The sequence below is a fragment of the Podarcis melisellensis genome (assembly GCF_964234715.1).
Source record: "Podarcis melisellensis genome assembly, chromosome: 6".
Classification (NCBI taxonomy): domain Eukaryota; kingdom Metazoa; phylum Chordata; class Lepidosauria; order Squamata; family Lacertidae; genus Podarcis; species Podarcis melisellensis.
The window spans coordinates 20,173,400-20,196,146 of NC_138538.1; the positions used below are offsets into that span (position 1 = coordinate 20,173,400).

General features: G+C 43.1%; 1 protein-coding gene across 1 annotated transcript in view; it reads left to right on the top strand.

The window, feature by feature from the left end:
• Window positions 1–22,747, top strand: part of PREX1 (phosphatidylinositol-3,4,5-trisphosphate dependent Rac exchange factor 1) — a 213,386-nt gene that overhangs the window by 92,907 nt on the left and 97,732 nt on the right. The window contains exons 2-5 of the mRNA XM_081916608.1: window positions 79–150; window positions 5,277–5,399; window positions 10,410–10,514; window positions 15,485–15,586. Of these exons, the coding sequence (XP_081772734.1) occupies window positions 79–150; window positions 5,277–5,399; window positions 10,410–10,514; window positions 15,485–15,586 (402 nt within the window). The remainder of the gene's footprint in view (window positions 1–78; window positions 151–5,276; window positions 5,400–10,409; window positions 10,515–15,484; window positions 15,587–22,747) is intronic.

Below are 22,747 nucleotides of genomic sequence, written 5' to 3' on the forward strand. Positions count from 1 at the left end.
TGAGATTGGTGGGACAGTATCCCATCTACCAGTATCTGTTTGACACTAACCCACTTTTTCCCTTTTTGTTCCCCATAGGCATTTCTCCACCGAATCAGACAGAGCGCTGTGGACAAAGCTGAAAAATACATAACAGAGGACAACATCAAGGTAGGTCTCTCAGACTACCAATCTCTTTGTGAATGATTTAGAGTATGGCAAGAGGTTGGGTTTGCATACATCTGGTCAGTGAGTTGTTAGCCACTGCTGACGAAGGACTTCCATGTTATGTTAAATGCACAGGCATTTTTCACCTTTGAAAGATGCAGGTAGAAAGAAACAGGTAATTTTTTTTCCCTAGCATGGAGATGCAACAGTGAGGAAATCTATACCTTATTTTCTGCCTGTTACGTAGTTGTTGAAAACTGGCTGGATGATGATGATGATGATGATAATGATAATGTGTAGCAACCCTAGGCAAACCTTTGCTCCCAGGGACCAATGGGAAGGTCTAACTGGATGCACCTATAGTTGTCAATATTAAATTGGTAGGCAAAGTGTTGGGGTTTCTACTGATGAATGAGCCATTTCTGGATAAATTGATAAAATTATTGGCTTGATCTCATCCAGTTCAAATTGATGTTGATGCTATTGTGTTCCACGTCAAGGATGCAACAGGATCCAGTTATCCTTCCACTATGAGCCTCCAACCCTCACCCCCACCTCCTAGTCTGGCATTAAGAAGTCGCAATAAGGCAACTTGGAAGGGAGGTCTCTCAGCCCTCTGTTTCTTGGTGTGCAGCTCCACACGCCTGGGAAATACAGTCAGTGAGCAGGTAGAATGAACTTTGAAGGAATGCTAATGTGCAGGGGCTCATGGAGAAGAGTTGAACTCATCTCTGCTTGGATTAAAAACCTGAGCTGGAGAAGAATTTGAGAGGTCATAACACTCACTCTCCTCTTTGACCAAAAAATTAGAAGCCTGCATTTCCAAGCTGGGAGATGTGAATCCTGACTACATATCTAGCGGTTTGTTTGCTTCTTTTGATCATCAATCCTGTTGTATACTCCTTCTAACCATATGCTTTGAAGCTTACATAAGCGCAGTCCTGAAGGTGCAGGTCAAGAGCCCATTTAGTATGCTGTTCTCACAGTGGCCAACCAGATGGCTGTGGGAAGCCTGCAAGTCAGACATGAGTGTGCCAGCACTCTCCCCACCTGCTCTTTCCAGCAACCTGCATTTAGAAGCATAAGGCTTCTGATTGTGGAGGTGGAACACAGCCATCATGGCTAGCTGGTAGCCATTGCTAGCATTATTCTCCACGTATTTGTCCTCTTTTAATGTCATCCAAGTTGGTGGCCACCATTTCCTTCTGTCAGAGTAAGTTCTATAGTGCTTTGTCTTGTTTATCTTGAATCTTCTAGCATTTAGGTTCATGAGTTCTAGTGAGGGAGGGAGAGGGAGGAAAACTATCCTCTTTCTCTGTGCCCTCCCCTGGAGTCCTACTCACTAGGGAGAAGAAGAAAGGATCCAGGGGGAAACGGAGGGGAGAACTGCAGCAAAATTCAGTGTGCATAATTTAAGGCACACACAGACTCTCTTGGGATTTCAACCCTAGATGCTGCTATTTGCTTATGTTGCTGTTTTGCTCAGCAGCCAGTGAAGTTCATGCTTGCTTCCTCTCCTGGAGAGAGGAGCTGTGCATGCCATTGATGGCTCTTTCTCTAGGGTCAGTTCTGGGTCGGGTGGGCAACATTTTTCTTGCAGGAGAACAAGCAAAGGTTCAGCAGGTGAAGCTTTTTTCCTGGTCTTCAGTTGCAGCAGATGATAAAATGCTGATGGATATTATTTCCATTGCTTTTATTCCAAATGATTTATCACCTCCAAAGGTGCTAAATATATCTGTCACCGCAATCACATATTACATCAGTTCATTTTCTGTTCGCTACTGATTGAATGCATTTTTTGCCTGAGGCCTCTTTGTGGGTGCAGAGTGATGCTTTTGGTTTATCTCTTTGCCGAAGCACAGGGAGGATTTAAGAAGCTCTTGTAAAAATAAAAGGTCTTTTTCACTACTTGGTCATTGATGCAAGAGGCTAACCTTTGCAATTCCATACAAGGTTATCAAGGCCCTCTCCCCACTCCTTTGGCCAGTGCTTCAATTGCAAAAGGTTTTGCAAGGAGGGGCAGCTCTATTGTTAGGCACCCTCCTCAGGTGACACCTGCTGGGGGCTCTTAGATACCTCTGTACTCCTAGCTAGCCTGTTGACCTCAAGTGAAGTAGAAGATGCTGTCCCTTTGCCAGTGTTGAAATAATAATCAACTACCAGTCCAATTGATTTCTCTGTGTAGAATGGGACGGTGTTGTTGTCTTGACTTTCGTCTCAGGTGGCAAAATGTCTTGGGCTGGCCCTTTTGGCAAATACAACTTCTCTTCTCCCAGTTGCCCTTTTCTACATCTTTTTTTCCAGGTCTGCAATATCTTCTTTGAAGTCCAAGTACACTGTAGTCGTTAAGTATTCCCGCATCATAGACTCATCAAATGGATTTATGAAACTTGCTGTTTTTCTTTCAATCCCCTTTCTTCATCATATCTAACACTACATTTGGCTCCATCCCCTTGCTCTTTGACCGATGAAAAATATTGCTATTTCATCTGCTATTTCTTTTTTCATTGCTGACATTTTCAGTGAGCTCTGCTTTGCGACCACAAGATTTGCTTCCCCAGATTTCATAACCAATTTCATATCTGTCGAATTCAGAGTTCTTTGTTACAGTTCTTTGTTAATGACTTTGTACATATTTACTATTGAATCTGCCATTCTGTATCTAGTTTATCCTTTTGAAACATCAAGTTTAGATAGTTTACAAGGAGACTATACTTTCCCTCTCCATTTATTTATTATGGGTGAAATTCAAGTAAGTTGTTGCATGCATAGAACAAGGTCCACTCAGGCAGCAGGACTGTCCACCTCTCTCCTTCCCTTGTGCCCCATAAATTTGCTTTGGAGGGTTTGGGGAACAACCAGGACAGGTTTATTTCTTTATTTCATAAAATTTCTATAGTGCTTGATGAAACCCTTGCCCCTCAAAGTGGTTTACAAAAAGCAGTGTAGGGGGTGACCAGGGTGAGAAAAGCGGGAAGTCCTGCATGAGGACTTTCATGAGTGCGTACCTGCACTTGACACTACATTGAATTCCACCCTACATTTTTAGGTCACTGCACATAGATCCCCACTTTGTTGTCAGAAGAGTCCTCTAAGGTAGCTTTAAGGCTGTAAGATGGCTATTGGGTCAAGATCACATAGTGAACTTCACAACTGAGCAGAGATTTGAAAGTGCATCTCTCTGCTCTTCGTTCAGTTTCTAAACCACACAAGTTCTCACATTCTTGGGGGATAAGTCCATCAGTGAGTGTTACCCATGATCACTAAATGGAACCTCAGTGTTCGGAGGCAGTGTATCTCTTAATAGCAGAAATAGTGTGGGGCTGTTACTCTTGTGTCCTGCTTGTGACCTACATATGACTGTTCACTCTTTGACACAGGATGTTTGATTAGGTAGATCATTGGCTAGTAGGACTTTTATTGCGTCCTAATGCTCTTATGATTAACATTGACAGAATGCTCTTATGATTAACATTGACAGAACTGAGAGTGCTGAATGCGTTTGATGATGGAGGAACATCTCAACGTGTTGGATTGTTTCCTGCTCCCAGAGTGGTTGCTTGCCAGACAGAACATAGCCTTTTGAAATAGGCAACCAAACACTTTATTCTGTCTTCTGCCTTGGTTATTTCATAATCTGAAACTTGTTTCTGAAACTGAAACAAGCAAACAAAATGCTTAGTGCAGATCTCTGCTGCCCAGCAGTTACAATACTAATGACATAAAGGATGACAAATTAGATTTCCCTAGGGCAATCAGGACAGGTTTTAACTCCTCATTAAAACCACCCTGGTAAACACAAAGCCATCTCTGGCTTTGAGACAGCTGGCTGGATTGAGGATCACCTTCAGGAGGAAGCAAGCAGCTGAGGATAAGACAGAAGGCAGTGCGTGCCAGACAGATAATTAAGACCCATCAGAACCCATTAACATAGCTGACCTCTGCTCTGTGGCCCAGTACATGCTGAGAAGGGGATTGCAGATATTACAAACAGTAGCATTAGAGAGGACAGTTGCTCAAATCACCACGCATCCTGCTAAACCATGCTTAAGGAAGCTGAATTGACAAAAGGTTGTTTGTGATCAGGTGGCAAACCCTGATTCAGATCATGGGATGAAATGGATTTGCAAACTGTGGTTTATTGCTAACTTTCGTTTGTTGGGATGTCTGCATTGAGAGGCAGTGACTAACAACCAGAATTTCACCTCCAGAGCCGCTGTAGCATGAAGAAGGGGGTGCATTTTTGAATTTATGAATGCTGTGAGGATAAATAACAAAAGCAGAATAAACGCTCCAAGTCATTGTTTGCCAGCTTTACATGTGGAAACTCAAAACCATGGTTTGTTTTACCAAGAAGTCTAGCTCTTAGCTCTGCTTGCCTTTTAAATTTGAAAATTGATGTCTCGTTTCCTCCCATGTCTTAGTGGCTTTTTGTGGGGGGTCGGGGTCAGGTCAGGAGGTCTAGATAAACTCCAGAATAGTGGACAGGAGGAGGAAAGTGGTATAGTTCTGTCTGGCAAGCTGCAATACTTGCTCAGAATGAAATGTTTGTCATAGTGTGACATTGAATTACATCCTATGCATTTGTGTGCTGCTTTTCTGCTGTGAATGGCATTCAAGGAAGATAAACAGCAACGTAGAAACAACAAAACACATAAACAACCATAATAAAGCATAAGAGAACAGATGAAATATCAGGCTATGCTTTGCAAGGGCACCTGACAAAGGGCTTCTGAGTATGATCTCAGCTGCTGGGCAGGTGAATATGGGGACAAGTGATTTTTCAAGTATCCTGAGTCCAGACAGTTAAGAGTTTTAAGGTCTGTGACTCCGCTCAGATGCCACACTGAACAATGAACCCTAGCTATCACAAACCATGGTTTATAGACCTGCTGCAAACTATGGTTTCTGTTTGTGGTTTGCTGAGCAATCACAATTCATAATTTGTCAATTCAGCATTTGTGCTAACTCATAGTTAAATAGGTACAGTTTAGTGTGATGCCTCAACCATCATTATCAAATAGTAGGGATAGTAAAGATAGTTTGGGATGGATGGATCAGAATAATATTTTAAGACCCTATCATGTTTTTCATTAGCTATTATTAATGGATACTCCTTTATGTTGCAGATTTTATTTTCCAACATAGAAGATATACTTGATGTTCACAAGGACTTCCTGACGGCTCTGGAATATTGTTTGCATCCAGAACCTCAGTCTCAGCATGAACTGGGAGAAGTTTTCTTAAAATTTGTGAGTATGAGCTCAAATGCTTATTTGCAAATGTATCATTTTGATAAGGTACTTTCTCATGTCTCCTCCTCCTCCTCCTCCTCCTCCTCCTCCTCCTCCTCCTCCTCCTCCTTCTTCCTTCCACACCACACTCACAGGGGTTCAAAGCAAATGACCAAAGGGGGAAAACTCTAGTTTCTTTTAAAATTGGATCTCTCTGGCCCTAGGGGATTTAGTCTACTTTCCCCCCAGACTGTCTTTCATCCCAGAGATGCTTCTTAACCCCAAAGCACTTTGCGATAAATTCAAACAAATCTGTTGGTAAAATCACACATTAAGAAGCAGCCCTGCCAGACAGACAGAAACTTAAATAAATTGGCAAACATATTTCCCATTGTTCAAGACATTCTGCAGGATGCTCTTTCTGAGCAATTATAAAGCACAACCCAGTTGATAAGATTGAGATTGCATTCAATATTGCATGCCCTTGATGGCCATGTATAATGCAACAGATGTATAAATTGTGCAGGCCATTTTAAGGCACCAGGCTTGTGTGGCCACCATAGACTCCCACTGCATTGAGCTGCCCACATGTAAGTAGGATTGTTGTATCTGCTCACATGTGATCCTGTAATTCCTCCAGCCTGTTTGGAAATATGGCAACATGCGAAGTGGCCCTAAATCAATGGGGGAGAATTTCCCGAATAAGAAAAATTCTGTTTTTAGATAGCTACGGTTAGTGACCATGATAGACTTGGTAAGTGCAGGTTCAGATTTCCAGGGGTAGCACCTGCAATTATGTAACTGATAATTTCCTCATCCAGCGAAGGAACCTCAATGTCATCCAAAGAGGAAATTAAACACTTCAGGCACTGGGTAATTTGAAAGCATAGCTTTCATACTTGTGGCTCTTATGCATGAAGGGCAGCTGGGAAAGTCTTGATGAAAACCCTCTGGCGTGTATATAATTATTGAATACATTGAGCTGAGTTTTGCCAGGAGATGTCATGGTCTAAATTTAACCTCTAACAATGCAGCCAAAGTCACAGAGCTGCAATCACAATCGACAAATCGACATTGGGTCCTTTCACCCCAGTGTCACCTCTTCTCAAATGGAAAGAGTTCAGTGATGCTGAAGGATGATATTTGAAAAAACAGTTTCCCGGTGCCCTGCTCATAAGTATACCCGGAAGATATGCATAGGGCAAGTGTCTGGGGTTCTGAGACTTGACTGTGCTGAGACCGAGACTTAGCAGGTTCAGTCTCACCTAACATGGCCAATGATCAGGGATTAAGCTGTAGTCTTTAACAGCGTCTGCAGGCTGTGTATTGCCCACCCCTGGTCTAAAGAGTTATTTGGGGTTAACGTAAGACGAGTCCTATTGGTCCAGACCAAAGCTTTCTAGTCATGGTTCTTCTTCTTGTTCTCATAGTCATAAGAAGAACTCAATGTTGCCCTTGAGGATGGGTCCTTAGCTAGGCTGAGATCGAACCTGCATTTGATAATGCTCATAAGGAGGGTCCTGCTGGATCAGGCCACTAGTCCAGCATCCAGTGGCCACCCAGATGCCTGGGGGAAACCTGGAAGCAGGACCCAAGCCCAAGAGCACTCTTCCCTCCTGTGGTTTCCAGACACTAGTATCCAGAATTATACTACCTCCAACTGATGGGAGGGCATTCCACAGAGCAGGTGCCACTACCAAGAATGTCCCTGATCTCCCTCTCCACCTATAGTTGAATATTATTCAGCAATATTTTAGGCTGCAATCCTAACAATGTAGGCTTGCAAGTAAGACCAACTGAATTCATTGGGGCTTATGCCCAGGTAAGCGTAGCTGGCATTGCAGTCTTACTCGTCAGTAAAGCTGCTGTCATACACTTAATAAACTGCCAATTCTGTAAATAGCTTTGGTCAAGGTAACCCCCCCCTTTTTTTTTACTATTCTCAGAAATGAAACCTTCAGCCTCTATACATACAAAAGCAGCCCTCTTGTCGCTGAACTGTTGTCTCTCCCTATACTTCATGAAGTGGTATTTTAAGAACAAAAACTGTCCTGTTCTGTTGCGTCACCCCCCGCCCCAAAGCCATACAGCTTCCTGCATCTGGTCACCAGGATCCTTTGCCTTTATACTGCTGCAACCTTCTGCTCAAATTTGCCCGAAACTGAATAAGCAGCTGCAATTCCAGATGTGTAGTGTAGCAAAGGATAAGACCCGAGAGTCTGCCGCTTTCCAGCTTCTTTCCTTAATCTTTTTGTGGCTGATACTTTTATTTCCCCTGGTGGTTGTGATTGGATGGAGAAACAATGTTAAATAATGATAAACGAAGAGGCAAAAACAAATGTGTAATTAGATTATACTAAACAGAATCTTTAGGGACAACAAAAGCATCCCTTTTTTAGTGGCCTCCAGTGCTGCTTATCTGGATCCTGCCTTGTTCTTTGTAGACAGCGGATCCCTTCCATTTGGTAACAGGAAAGGAATTCACGGTTCATGGAATGTATGATCTTCTAATGAAATTGATTGGCAGTCGTTTCGGGACAGACAAAAGAAAGTACTACGTCAGGCGGCCACGTAGTTTACTTTCAGGATTTGCTGCCTCAAGGCGCAATGATGTCTGCTGCCTTTAAAGGGGATTTGACAAATTCATGAAAGATCAGTTTGTCCGTGGCGAAATGAAACGTCCAGATTCAGAGACGGCATACTTCTGACGGGGACTGACTGCAGCGGAAGTTGACTCCTTTTATGGGTTCCTGGGAGGCATCTGGCTGCCTTGAAACACCATGTTGCGCTAGTCCAGGGATGGGAAAGCTGTGTGGACCTTTGTATGTTGGATTCCAACTCCCATCGGCCCCAGCCAGCATGACTATTGATGATGGGAGCTGTCGGACCACACCTGGAGTGCTGCAGATTACCCATCCCTGGATTAACGGCTCACGACTGCAACACCTCAAGGGCTGCCTCTCCCCATATAAACTCTCCCCAGGGAGGCTCACCTGGCGCCTTCATTATATATCTTTAGGCAGCAGGCGGAAATGCTCCTCTTCAACCAGGTCTTTGGCTAATGGCCTTTTAAATGTGCTTGTGGCGGTATCGTTTTGTTGCTTCCTCTTTACCTATTTATTTTTGCTTCTATCTTTTATTTTTATATTGTGAGCTGCCCTGAGATCTTTGGCTGAAGGGTGGTTTACTACTACTACTACTACTACTACTACTACTACTACTATTAATATAACTGAACTCAGGATCAATGTTGAGCCACCAGCATTCTTTGGCAACTGCTAAAGCCCCAGTATGCTAGCAGGGACATTGTTGACACCAGCACTGTTCTCTCCCCCAAGCCATTTTAATTCTGGGGCACTGTGGGAAATTGAAATGGAAACCTGACCCAGCCACTGTTAGGGGCACTATTGCTTTCTACCTCCAGCTAAGGCCCATTGATGGAAGAGGGATACAACTCCAAGCAAGTATTATATGGTACTAAAGTGGTATAGAGCTATACTCAGTAGCGTTTGAAGAATATGCACACTTAGGTCCTAGGATGTGTATGGCTTGAAGTCACCACCTTGCAGGTCTGGGTCTGCATAGTGCCTGGAACGGTGGCTGCCTGGGAACCATGTGTACACTGCTGCCTTGGGCTCCATGATAGAAGAAAGGCACAATATAAATGCAATAAAATAAAACATACAAATAAAAGGCAAATGCCAGGTGACAAGGAACTAAATGGATATTCAGTACCTGGGACGACCTCTTGATTTTTCTACTGAAACTCTCCTAGCGTGATTGCTAGCTATCTTGCTCATCTCAGTCAGCCATGGAAGGGTTTGTTATTCCATGTCTGATTGATTCTGGCATGGAGACGGTTTTACTGCTTGTCTGAAAAACTTTCTGTGCCAATCTGCAGATGACTGTGTTTTGTAACGGGCTTAGCATGTCTGATCTTCATTCAGCGGGGGTGGGGTAGCCAACTTGAACTGTGACACGGAAAGTACATCATGTAACAGCGATGGCAGTTGCTTTTTGATGTTAGTATGTAGAGAGAATTTATTTCAGCTAGAAAACTGGAGTGTGTGTTTGTAAGCTGTTTATGTCTCAGACGTGTGTGTGTGTGTGTGTGTGAGAGAGAGAGAGAGAGAGAGAGAGAGAGAGAGAGAACCCAGAAGGCGGCTTCATTTTTTCTTCATTTGTTCCTACCTACAAAGAGGCAAGCCGTATTTAATACTGAGTTGTGGCATGTCTCTTTGGCACTGGAAACTGCTACATCAAAAATAAAAAAGCTGTGTCTGCAGCTGATCATGTAGTCCCCCCCCCCAATGTACACATAACATCTTTGGATCTTGACTATATGATGCACTAAGATGCACTTAAGTTTCTCTGGATCTCTCACAGAGTTTGCATATATTTATGAGGGTCTCACTTTGTGTGTATGTGTGTGTTGTGCCTGCATAAAAATAATTTGTTTCCCACCCCTTACACATCCTTTTTCTTCCTTTTTCACTTACATCCTGTGATTGTCCTTTGTCCATTTGTTTAGTGTAATGTGAATCAGCTTAGACTCATGCATGCCTTCTCTTTTCTCCCCATGCAGCTGGTTGGAGGTGTTCGGAAGCGTTTGCTTCTGTTTTTATTTAGCCATAGCTTGTTATATCATTCATGCCAACAAACTGTTTCTAACATTAACTATGGTTTGGATGAAACAAGCCAACCTGGAACAATGTGCAAAATGGGTTTATTGTAACACATGCCCCTAATATTGCAGTGTCTTAAAACATACCTATCTTCATTTAGAAGTTTTTCACTGAAAGGTGTAATATTTAAGAAGTCAACCCAGAAACCTTGCTGCAGGACAACATGAACTTCAAAACGCAATAGATGACACCTCCAACCGTTTGCTCATATCTCATAATTTCCAGTGTACGTCATCTGTACACATTTGAAAGGAAATTTGATTTGTACTAATCTGAAGTAAAATGCAAAAGATAAATGGGATGCCTTTCATTTACGTGTGCTTTTTCCCCCCTCACCTTGCAGAAAGACAAGTTCTTTGTATACGAGGAATATTGCAGCAACCATGAAAAAGCACTCAGGCTCTTGATGGAACTGAACAAGATCCCCCCTGTGAGAGCATTCCTATTGGTAAGCACTGGTGGTATCCAAACGGCACATGATGCTCAGTTATAGAAAGTTTAAAAATGCTGTATGCTTATGGATAAGAACCTGTGCTTTTCATGCAGAAGGTCCCAGGTTTAATCCCCGGCATATCCAGGTAGGGCTGAGACAGACCCCTGCCTGAAACCTTGGAGAGCTGCTTCCAATCAGTGTAGTCAGAACGGAGCTAGATGGATGGCTCTGTGGTCTAAACCACTGAGCCTCTTGCGCTTGCTGATCAGAAGGTTGGCAGTTCCAATCCCCGTGATGGGTTGAGCTCCTGTTGTTCTGTCCCAGCTCCTGCCAACCTAGCAGTTCAAAAGCACACCAGTGCAAGTAGATAAATAGGTACCGCTGTGGCAGGAAGGTAAATGGCATTTCTGTGCACTCTAGTTTCCGTCACAGTGTTCAGTTGTTCCAGAAGCTAAACATGACCTGGCCACATGACCCTGAAAGCTGTCTGTGGACAAACGCCGGCTCCCTCGGCCTGAAGTGAGATGAGTGCCACAACCTCATAGTCGCCTTTGACTGGACTCAACCGTCCAAGGCTCCTTTACCTTTACTTTTTTATGTAGATGGATCAGTGATCTGACTGTATAAAGCAGTTCCTATGCCCCACACAAAAACACACACAAAGCAAAGCATAGTCATAAATACTAGTCTGTAGCAGAAGACCACCAGCAGAGAAGGGGCTTCTTCATTCTTTCCCCTTTTAGCAGTTGTTCTCTTTAAAGTCATTCCCAATCTGCTCTCAAGCCAAGAGGAAAACATACATTGGTTGAAACTTGTTCAAGGGCTATGATCTAAAATGGGTTGCAAATGCACTGCCCTCCAGATGCTGTTGTGCTACAGCTCCCATCATCCCTTGCCAATGGTGGCTGAGGATGATGGGAATTGTGGACCACAGCATCTGAAGGACATTAGGTTAGCTCCTGTTGGTCCAAAGACATTTTGATATAGCAGCTTTGTTGAAGGTAAACATGATTGAGTCTTGCCAGGTCTGGGCATCCTTTGTATGCTACTTAAGAGTTAGAAGATAAATAATGAAAACAAACTAACTGATTCAGTTGTCTTTAAACTGTTTGGGGCCTCAGTAATTTATTACTAAGTTTGGTGTGCACCTTTTGTGGTATCCTCTTCTGTTTGTTTCACAGGCTGATCCCTTCTCTCCACCCTCTTTTCAGTTCCCTTTTCTGAAAAGCCATACTTCCCATTTCTGATTAATTTGATCTGCCAAGACGTGTCACTTCTCCTGGTCTCTACTACATGGCCCTTGTGTGCGGTCTGTGATAGTATTGTGCATAGATGGAGAATTCCCTGCAGTAAATCACTATGACATTATTGTTGGGAATCTTAGGTGAGATACCCACATAGCTGAAGTCTGCCCCAGTTCCAGTCACCACACAGAGACAGCTTAAGGTCCAAAAAAGTTTACTGCTGCAGAAGACCAGGCTTCAGTAATACAGTTCTGGATGTTGATACATACAGCTTGTAGGCTTTGCAGATACAGATACAGATACAGATATATACAAGTAGGAAGTATTTCTCTTGCTCCAGCAGGTTCAAGACTTAACACATACTCCGACTCATGGACAGACTCGCCAACTGACTAATGTGCTGGCATGCCTTAATCACTTATATAGAAGGCACTGGGCCGTTGCCATAGTAACTAGCTTAGCTGACCTTGCACCTACTGGCTTTATCTCATACATGGGGTGATTTGTGCCCATGAAAGAAATTAACCCCTTCCCCCATGTCTAACCCCCCAACAATTATCTCCAGAATTCTGGAATATCTAGACCAGGGGTCAGCAACCTTTTCCAGTTGTGGGCCGGTCCACCATTCCTCAGACCATGTGGTGGGCCGGACTATATATTTTTTTGGGGGGGGGATGAACGAATTCCTATGCCCCACAAATAACCCAGAGATGCATTTTAAATAAAAGCAGACATTCTACTCATGTAAAAGCACACTGATTCCCGGACTGTCTGTGGGCCAGATTTAGAAGGTGATTGGGTCAGATCCGGCCCCCGGGCCTTAGGTTGCCTACCCCTGATCTAGACTGTTAGCATACCTAAGAAGAAGGTAGTAGATTGCTGCTAATGTGCCTCAGAGAACCTTCCTTGGAAGCTATCACGTGTCAAGTTCTGCTGGCAAAACGTAGCTAGAGAAGTTCCTCTTGTTCCATTTGCAGACATAAGCATCTCTGTTCAATTTTTGAGAGAGAGAGAAAAACTTTGAGTGCAGACATTATTCTAGAATGTTCTCTGCATCAACTAATTGGAATGGCGGAAAACAAAACTCTTCAGCAACGTCACCTCATCTTTTGACACGGCAGGAAGGTTTGTAGACAGTGGTGCTGTTTTGTTTCTGCAAAAAATGAGATTTTGTTAGACATTTGTATGTAGGGAATATGTGGAAGGCTGGTATTTCTTTATGTCAACCTCCCCCCATTTTTCACCCTGCCCCCCTTCCCCAATCCTGCCCAGCATAATAATGTCCCCATCTAATGAGGTCAAATGAGAAAATAAAAGAGTTTCTTGTGTGAGTGGAATTGGCTGTGGTGCTCTCACAGTGGCTGAAATAGAGACCTGCCTTGGAAAATGTGGGAAAACTCTGTGCTGAATTCAAAGGCCAAGACTGGAGAAAACAACAAGGGGGACAAGAATGGTTTATGATTCACACAAGAACCCTGGAAAATGAGAACGAGAATTTTGGAAGGTAGTGGCCAGCACTGCCAGCCTCAAACAGTCTGAAAAATGTGTGCATTGAAGCCAGACTCTGTGTCTATAGAGGAAATCTAATTATTGGTGTCTGGTGAAAACATCTTCGAAGAGTGAAAATGTTCATTGTGCAAAACTCATAAGCAGTTCTGGGCAGCTGTGTCAGATGATGCTCTGGAGATCTCATGAGAACCCCAGATGGGCAAAAGCTGGCAGGCTCAGGACCTGAGAAACACCAGTTGTTACCTGACAGGTACTTACTAAGTAAGAATAAGTCTGTGGCAGAGATGGGGGACTAGGTGCTCTCAAGAGGAACACCACCCCCATTGTTAAAACCACTCTGGGAACTGAAGCTTTGCCATGCGCCCACGAGGACGTTCAGGCTGTTCTGGAATGTGCATCTGGTCTGGGTGCATTTCAGTCTGTGCTGCTGATTCACTTCTGACACTACTTCTGGCAGGAAAAGAGGGTTTGGCGACCTGTTTTGTGTTCCAAATGGACACATGATTGAAAAACTATGGTACTTGCCAAAAAGCGCAATTTTATGAAGCATGGCTTCTGGCATCACTCTGAAGTTCTGTGGAGCTAGGATGATCACATAGAGGAGGAGGAGGATCTGAGTGATAGAGGGAATTAGGAGTTAGAAGAAATCTATTACTCAACAGGTGCTCCATCTTCCACTTAGACCGCTAGCTGTCTGAAGTAGACAGCAGTGTGGGAACCTCATCTTCCTCACCAAGTCTTTTAGTGTCTCTCTGGAGAATTTGGTTTGGCAAGTGGAGCTGGAGAACTTGACCCAGATGGAATAGAGTGCAAGCAGCGGGGGAAAAATTGTGATTGCTGTTACGCTCCATTCCAGGGGCCTTGCACTCGCAGGAATCTTGGGTGATAGCCACTGTTACTCACACTCAAGAGTAGACCCATTGAAATGAATTATTTCAATGGGTCAACTCTGCACATGACTAGCATTGGATGTTACTGTCAATACTTTTGCATATTGAGCATGAGAGTTTTTAAATTGTTGTCCGCTTCCAAAGGGACAATTAGCAAAAATCCAACCAGTTTGCGCAGAATCTTGGCTTTCTTGCAGTCTGATCCTATTCATGCATGCTCATCATAGAGTATCACTGAATCTAAAAGGGCCATTTATTTATTTAGATTTAATTGGATGTTATAGGATATCTTTGCCTTCCCATCCACACCAGGGACACATTATAAGGATGAGTGGGTGGGTTCTGCTGTTCACATATACGAAGGAGCATGTGATGGAAACCAGGAAAACCCCACCTTTACATCAGCTTTACCTGGTGTTGATCCGTTGCTTAGAGTAGAAGCCTGACTTCGATACTGGAAATGAACTGGGTGAGGAGAAGAGTATTAAAGCAATGGAGTGCAGTGAAGTTGAGTGGGACAGGGGAGAAGAAGGGTTGCGGTCTTTGCGGTGGTGGTCCTTTTCAGGAAAAGTATAGATCCATACACTGACATTATGGTTCCATTCAGGCATCGTGCTAAAGTTTAAACCGTAGTTTAGCATTAGGTGAAAAATCCCAGGCAGTCCTCAGTCTTGCATATTCCTTGCCCTGGCTATGAGGAAGAGCTCAGAAGATTTCACTTCTCTTTTCCATTAACTGCAGTTTAGTGCTTTGTCTGAACCCTAAACTATGGTAGATGTTAACTATGGTTTGTTTAAACAAGCCATCATCATCATTTATTTGTATGCCACCTTTGCATAGTAAACCATGCCAAAGGCAAGTCACATGGTCCATGTCAGTGAATTCATGGTTTGGAGTTTGCTTGTTTTAAACAAACCCATAGTAACATTAACCTCAGTGTCAGTGTAGGCAGTAAACCAAAATGGCAGCAAAAGCTGCCCAACTTTCTCCTTGCAGTTGCATGATATGATATCCAGCCTTCTAAACAATGGTTTAGCATGATATCATGTAGTTTAATGTGTCTGCCCAGTCACATCTAATTTTAGTTATGCATAGGATTACAGTGTAGAATTTGAAATTCTTAATGCAAAAGCCATATGATGCCATGAAGCCAGGCAGGTTTAGGCTTGGTCAGTGCCTGTTTGGGAGATTTCCTTGAAGTCTGTTAAGGAAAGGAAATGAATGAATAAAATGTTCCTTCATTTTCTTCCATACATTGAACTGATCCTCATTTTCTGAACTCACTGAAACTCCCTAGGAGCTTTGAGTCAAGGGTAACATTCTTTTTATTTTCTGGTTACAGAGCTGCATGCTTTTGGGAGGCAGAAAGACCACAGACATTCCACTTGAGGGTTATCTCCTAACTCCAATCCAGAGGATTTGCAAATACCCACTGCTCCTGAAGGTAACACAAAACAAAGCATTTGTACTGATTTGTAAGTTGCACATGTGGTTCCGACTTGCGTATGTGGAATGTTAACACACTTGCAAGTTTGGGTGGAAGAAGACTAGTCCGTTGTGATGTGCTTGTATAATGCTTGCTTAGAGTTCTCAAGAAGACCAAAGGTGACCTTTGACCACCCAGAAGCTGCTGGACTACAATTCCTATCATTCTTGACCATTGGCGATGAGGACAGGGGCTGATGGGAGCTGGAGTTCATCAACATCTGGAGAGCCACAGGTTCAACAGACAATGGATCTTACTGAGCGATCTTGACTTGTTTTATTAAATTTCACACGCGTTGTACCCTGGGACAGAAATGATCAGTGGTGAGGTGCAGCTCCTCTCAGCATGATCACACAGGAGCCTTATTTCTGTGATTCTTCCCTTTTTCCTTTATCCATGCCCAGGGCCAAATCACAATGAAGGTTATCTGCATCATGGAGGGAGGGACTGCTGCTCCTCTTCCCTGCTTCTAAAGCACTGCCTGCAGCTGAGTGTCTGAGCTGTAGTTTGATAATTGGCCAAGCGAGGAATCATCATTTGTGCAAAGCAGCAGAGCACTTGAACTCAGCTTCTGATCTGATTGAAATTAAAGGGCCCTTAAGGGTAATTTGAGTTGGTCAGCTGACACAACAGGACAATTTTTCCATGTAACGTCTTGTGCTCGAACCAGGACTGACTTGCTTCATTGAGGTTTACTTCTGAAATGGATTTGATTGGGAAGTTATACTGTAAGTGGCCATTCTGAAAACCCCTCTCAGTTGACGTAACTCTCAGCAGAAATCATTTTTGTAGCCTAAATTGCACCACTTTTGAGAAGAGATAAAGGCTTGTACTTTAAAACGCGGCAATAAAAAATGATATATATTTTTCTTTTAGGGACAGACATTCAAAGTATAGTTTCCTCATGTATGGTTAATTAGTATTATTTTTTTAAAGAGGTCTATAAGCCCCCTGCAAGAACAACACAGAAAATGTAATAAATAGGCAACAGTGACTACACATAAGAATGAATATGATTACTTACCTGGCTTCTGGCATAGAAGGGGGAGGTTGCTATTGTTTGTTTTTGTATTTCTTGTTATGTTCTGTGTGACTTCATACCATATGTGTATCATTGAAATCCAATACAGATTATTAAAATTAGGACAATAAGTATAGGTGGTAGGAATGCGGGAGAAATTCAGTTCATTTCAAATTTAAAAGTGAGTATGTCAAATTCACGGTTCCAAAGGTGTACTGGTTTACAAAATAGGTGTACAGAAACACATCTATCCTTCAAATTTTGCACTTATCCAAATTTTGTGATGCGGTTCTCCAACCAAATAATGTTTATAAAAATGAGGGGACAGTGTGCCATAATCTAATCCAAATAACATAAAAAGTGCCTTATATAAGGAAAATTTGTTTGCAAAAATGTGTCCATGGGTCAAAACTGCATACAAAATGTGTTTATTAGGAGAAATCTGCAGTAAAATTCTGTTGACAAGTTAGTACCAGGATACAGCCTTTCCCACTATGGGGAAATGTGATTTTTATTTAAAATGAAGCTGTTATTTTTAAATATGAGTATGTATAACTTAGATGCACTTTCTTTAAAAAAAATAAATGCACAAGAACCCACCTTAAGAAGAAATGAGCTCCTTTTGACAGAAGTTAGAGCATTGTTGGCTTTCAGATGCATAACCAGTGAAAAGCTTATGAGCTAGCAATATTGCATCAGTTTGTATTATCTCAAGTAGACTGGTCCTGTATGCAGAGGCAGTTTTATGGGAGTGGCGTGGAGCCGCAGGGTGGGGGGCACCAAATTTTGGTATTGCATGGGGTGCCACTGAAATTTGAGACTCCCAAGGTCCGTCACTGCTGGGTGGCGATAAGATACACAAGAGATGTGTGCAAAATTGCCTTTTTGGATTTACACCTGGGCTTCTATGAATCTATGTTAATCAGTAGCAATATTTGAGTCGGGATTTTGCCCTATCTGTTCTGACGTAGCTAAGTCTAGGAGTCAGGCTGTGACAAATTTAGCTTTTATTAAAATGCCGCGTCAGCTTTCACAACAAGTACGAAATAACCCCGCTCCGTGTATTTACATTGGCTCAAGGTTGGAGAGGAAGTTGAAGCCTGTCAGTCCCGTGGATTTGCATTGGGATTATGCGTGACACTCGGAGGTCTTCTTAAACCTCTAGGATGGGCCAACAGGCCAGAGGAAATAGGGATTTGATAAATGTGGTTTGTATACATTCCTCTCCAAGGGCCTCTATAATGTTTATGCTTCCTTATATATCCACATTGGGTTGGGTTGCATAGTTGGCTTTCTGTTGTGTTTATGGGAGTGTCGAAACTCAAAGTTGAGCAAACAGGGGGAAAAGAGATTCTTAGTGCTGACCAGAGATGGGAGCCTGATTAGGTTGCAGAATTCTGAGGTAGGGAAGCGACCTGTGTTATTTGAGATTGCAGGTGTGGGGACCCCAAATCTACCACCTCAGGGGGAGAGATTCTACTTCAGCACTGTTTCAGCTATGTTATTTTTCCATTCTTTGGCATGGAGGAAAGCACTGAAAAGATGTGATCTCCCGTAATCTATTCTGCTACCGCTTTCTGTTGTATGTGTAGACTAAGCCAGAGCTATGAGTTGGGATATTAAACCCCAAAGGATTCAATTCCTCCATCTTGCAAAGGAAATAAAGACGATTATTTTCAGGGCTTTATATACACAGGCAACATTTTCGTTATTTGTTCAGCCAAGGTCATAACCACCTGTTCTGTCACAGGTAAACTCTTCCCTCCAAGAGAACCAGAGTTTTCCAAACCTGGATTCAGTTTTAGGCTAGAAGCCCTTCAGGACTTAATCTGAGCAAAGCCTTAGAACTTATTTTCCATACTTAGGATTCAGGGTTTTTGTTTGAGAATAAAAAGGAGTGTTCCTGAGCACAAGCAGAGTGACATTACTTATTGTTGAGTTATCATATCCAGCTTTCTCAAGGGTTTCAGGGTCAGGTGACCTAAATTTGCTAAGGCCTGGTTTGCATTCAGTGCTAAGCCATACCATGACAAAATATGGACTAGCATGCATGAGAGTGCATCAGAGAATGAAAGCCACAGCTGTTTTGCTCCAGATAAACCACAAACTGTGGGGAAGGGGCCCTAGCTCAATGGTAGAGCATCTCCATTGCCTGCATCCCCCTCCCAGTCCCTGGGATCTCCAAGCAGGGCTGGGACCTGCCCTCTGTCTCAAACACTGAAAATCCCTTTCCAGTCAGTGTAGATGATATTAAGCTAGATGGAGCAATAGTCTAACTTTGTACAGTTACATACGCTTCAGGTTACAGACTCCGCTAACCCAGAAACATGACCTCTGGTTAAGAACTTTGCTTCAGGATGAGAACAGAAATTGTGTGGTGGTGGTGCGGCAGCAGCAGCGGGAGGCCCCATTAGCTAAAGTGGTGCTTCAGGTTAAGAACAGTTTCAGGTTAAGAACGGACCTCCGGAATGAATTAAGTACGTAAACAGAGGTACCACTGTATAAGGCATCTTGCTATGTAGTCAGGATTTCAGCAGTTTACTGGCATAAGTGTTAATCCAGCCCTGGTCCCTTCTACACTGTGCTAATGCATAGTGGAAATTGAAGCCCAAGCACCAAATGAACTGTTTCCCTTTAGAAAGGGCAACTTCCATGAGCTCAGGTGGCTGGTGGTTGTCGTGGTGGTGCAGTGATCATGTTTTAATCATATCCTTAGGGTGGGAATTAAATGCACTTACCTCTGTTCTCTTGCCCCCTAACATTATCGGCATATGTAGGTCACAGCAGCACACCCTCAGAGTCACCTGATTGATGACTTCGTGGTGTGGGGATTATGGATGCTTGCTGTAATTTTTGACCCTTGCACCCAGGACTTTGCAGGTATCTGGCTACAGTTCAAGCCGGCATTATTTTGGTTTCCATGCCTTGCAGCAATGTGAGCCACTTGAAAGCCACATTTGATAATTATAGGCTGCATCCTTGGTTGGGAGATTCCTGTGCTGCTGAGAAAGGATAACCTGGAGGCAGGAGCTGAGCTGCCAGACTCCAAATCCACTTGAAAGGTAATGCAAAACAGCATGGTGCTTTGCAAGCCTTAATGATGGTAGGTGTCAGAAATTTGAAATGGAAAGCAGTGCCTATAAGAAGTGTGATGGAAATCTGACAAGGTGCCCTTTATTCCCCCTTCGGGATTGTTAAAAGAGGATAGTGCTAATTAGCTAGAGGTTAAGGTGCTAAAATATTTCCCCGACTCAAGATTTATGGTGAAGTCTGTGTGTGAGCTCACAGCCCTATAGGAAAATTAAAATCTGCCTCTTCTTCATTCTTAAAAATCAATTTTCAGCCTAAAATAATACTGGCTTATTGTTGAAAATAGCTTAACTGGGAGAGCAATATTTTTATGTATGCAGAAGCTGACAGGTTTCATTCCTTCCTTCTTCAAGGATGAAAGCTGATGATGGGAAAGACCTCTGCTTGCAGGCCAATCTACGGAATAAACAGTGGTACCTCAGGTTAAGTACTTAATTCGTTCCGGAGGTCTGTTCTTAACCTGAAACTGTTCTTAACCTGAAGCACCACTTTAGCTAATGGGGCCTGCTGCTGCTGTGCAATTTCTGTTCTCATCCTGAAGCAAAGTTCTTAACCCTAGGTATTATTTCTGTGTTAGCGGAGTCTGTAAACTGAAGCGTATGTAACCCGAGGTACCACTGTATTGTCCTTCCTTCCTTCCTTCCTTCCTTCCTTCCTTCCTTCCTTCCTTCCTTCCTTCCAAGTGTGTTTAAATTGACTGCATTTACTTTGAAGCAATTATGGGACCCTAATTTGAAACTTGTTGCCTCCCATTTTAGGAGACATGGACTGCGGTGGTACAGGAGAAGCAGGGCTTCTACTGTGTCATCACATCTGAGGAGCATAATGTGACCTCTTCAGGCTAGAGACGTGCTGGCATTCTAGGCCATAGCTGTCAACCTTCCCTTTTTTTGCGGGAAATTCCCTTATTCCAGCGCCGTTTCCTGCTGCTATCCCAGATTGTTAGATATCCCGTAGACTGTCCCCGGGACAGGTGAGGCTGCTGATCCCTTATTTTCAAATCTGAAAGTTGATAGCTATGTTCTAGGCTCCTTTAGGTGCAGGAACTGGTTTTGGGCCAGTTTAGGAATGTCAACAGCAGCACCATTTTCCAGTTGGCTTTTGGGGCCACGCAGGGCAAAGCTGGATGAGTCCGCCCAACTTGCAAAGCTCCCTGGGAGATAGCTGTTCCTACAGTGAATCTTTAGAGCAGGGGTGGCTAATTTAAGCAGTCTCTATGAAGCAGGGTCTGGTGATTCAGCCTGAAAATGGGGAGAAATAGTTTTCACATGATTCCAGCCGAAGGCATCATGTGGTTTATCACAAGGAAACATGACCAATTAGGAGCTCACAACACCATGTACCAGTATTGTTGAAATAGTAATGAAGCAATGCAAAAGAGAAATATAAAAAAGTTATCCAAAGCATGGGAAGAAACACAAATCATATTCATTGGCTATCATTGCTCTCTGTTTATTAACATCTGAAGCTGCCTTATCTGGAGTCTTGACCATTTGTTCATCTAGCCCAGCTTGACAGGGGCTCTCTAATAGCATCTCTCACCTGTGCTACCTGATATCCTTTTAACTGCAGAGGCCATGGCGTGAACCTCAGACTTTGTGTATGCAAAGCATGTATTTTATCACTGAATTACAGGCTCTTATCTAGGATTTGTTTGGCTATGCTCTGCTTGGATTTATTTCCAGAATCTGCATTCTGCTGCCGGACTCATTAAATTCGCTGTTAAAAAATCCCACTGCACTCATGAGGACGACAGGAAACGGGATTGATTGGTGCAATCTCTCGCCTGCTATTAGTCCTAGGTTTTCCATAAATCTGTTCTGCAAGAACAAACCGTGTTTCATCATGCAGAGTAAAAAAGTCAAGAGTTAACATTCTGTTGTATAAAGTATCTCACAGGCTTTCCTCGAAGGGAGGGTCAAGAAAATTCAAGAGGTGGAGCAAGGGAATACTTTTATGTGGATTGTTGTAATTTTCATCAGCAAAAGTATGTGCCTTGCTCCCTGTTTTAAGTATACAAACAAAGATGTTTAATCTGGTTTGGAGGATAATGAAGTGGGCGGTGGCAGGGCGGTGAGACGAAAACAAGACCAGTTTCTGTACAACAACATCCTTTCTTCGAGGAAACGCTAGAGCTGGGTTTGGTTTCAAGATGTTGTTTTGTAAAGATGCTCTGTTCTTTCCATCCTCTGTATTCTGCTGTGTGCTCATTTCTGTTCTCCTGGCATGACCAAGAAAAGGCCTCTTTCCACTTTGAATCTGCCCTGTCAGGAATGCCACCTGAGCATTGCTCTGTACCTGGGATGGTGCAGGTTAGGTTTGGACCTCAGTACATTTCAACCTATGTGCATTTGTGCATACTTGATTTGCATCTTAAACAAAGCTTGTCACTCTGGGCTTAATTCTCCATACTGGGCTTAATGTTTGCACAGCCACTACTGCCCACTGGCCTGCTTTCTCATCTTGCCTTTCCCTCCTATCTCATAACCACACACCAGTTTTGCTAGGCCGTCATCTCCATACCATTTTCCTTGCTCAGTTCATATAATACTGACCTTGGTCTGAGTATAAAATTGGACATTTTTCAGGACTGAAATTGATTTGGGTAGAAGCCCAAATCAAATTGGGTAGAATATGCATGCATACCTATAATTTCTTAGGTTTTCTGCATCAAATGATGCAGATACTTGTTTGCAGTACCTCCTCTCTCAAGTATGTAGTTATGAGCACCCTTAGTCTCGGAGCAATGAGAGGGTTTGGACTCTTAAGCAGTCTTTTTATTGGCACAACCCATTATGCAGGTATAAAATCACAGGATATCAAAGCCCTTTAATCTACCCCAAGCTCACTGTTCTCCTTCCAAAGAGGTCCTGTTCACATTCCAGTGCTGTTGTTTTTAAAAACAGCTCCTGTAAGACACAGTTGAACAGATTACCGTGGTACCTTGGTTCTCAAACTCAATCCGTTCCGGAAGTCCGTTCCAAAACCAAAGCATTCCAAAACCAAGG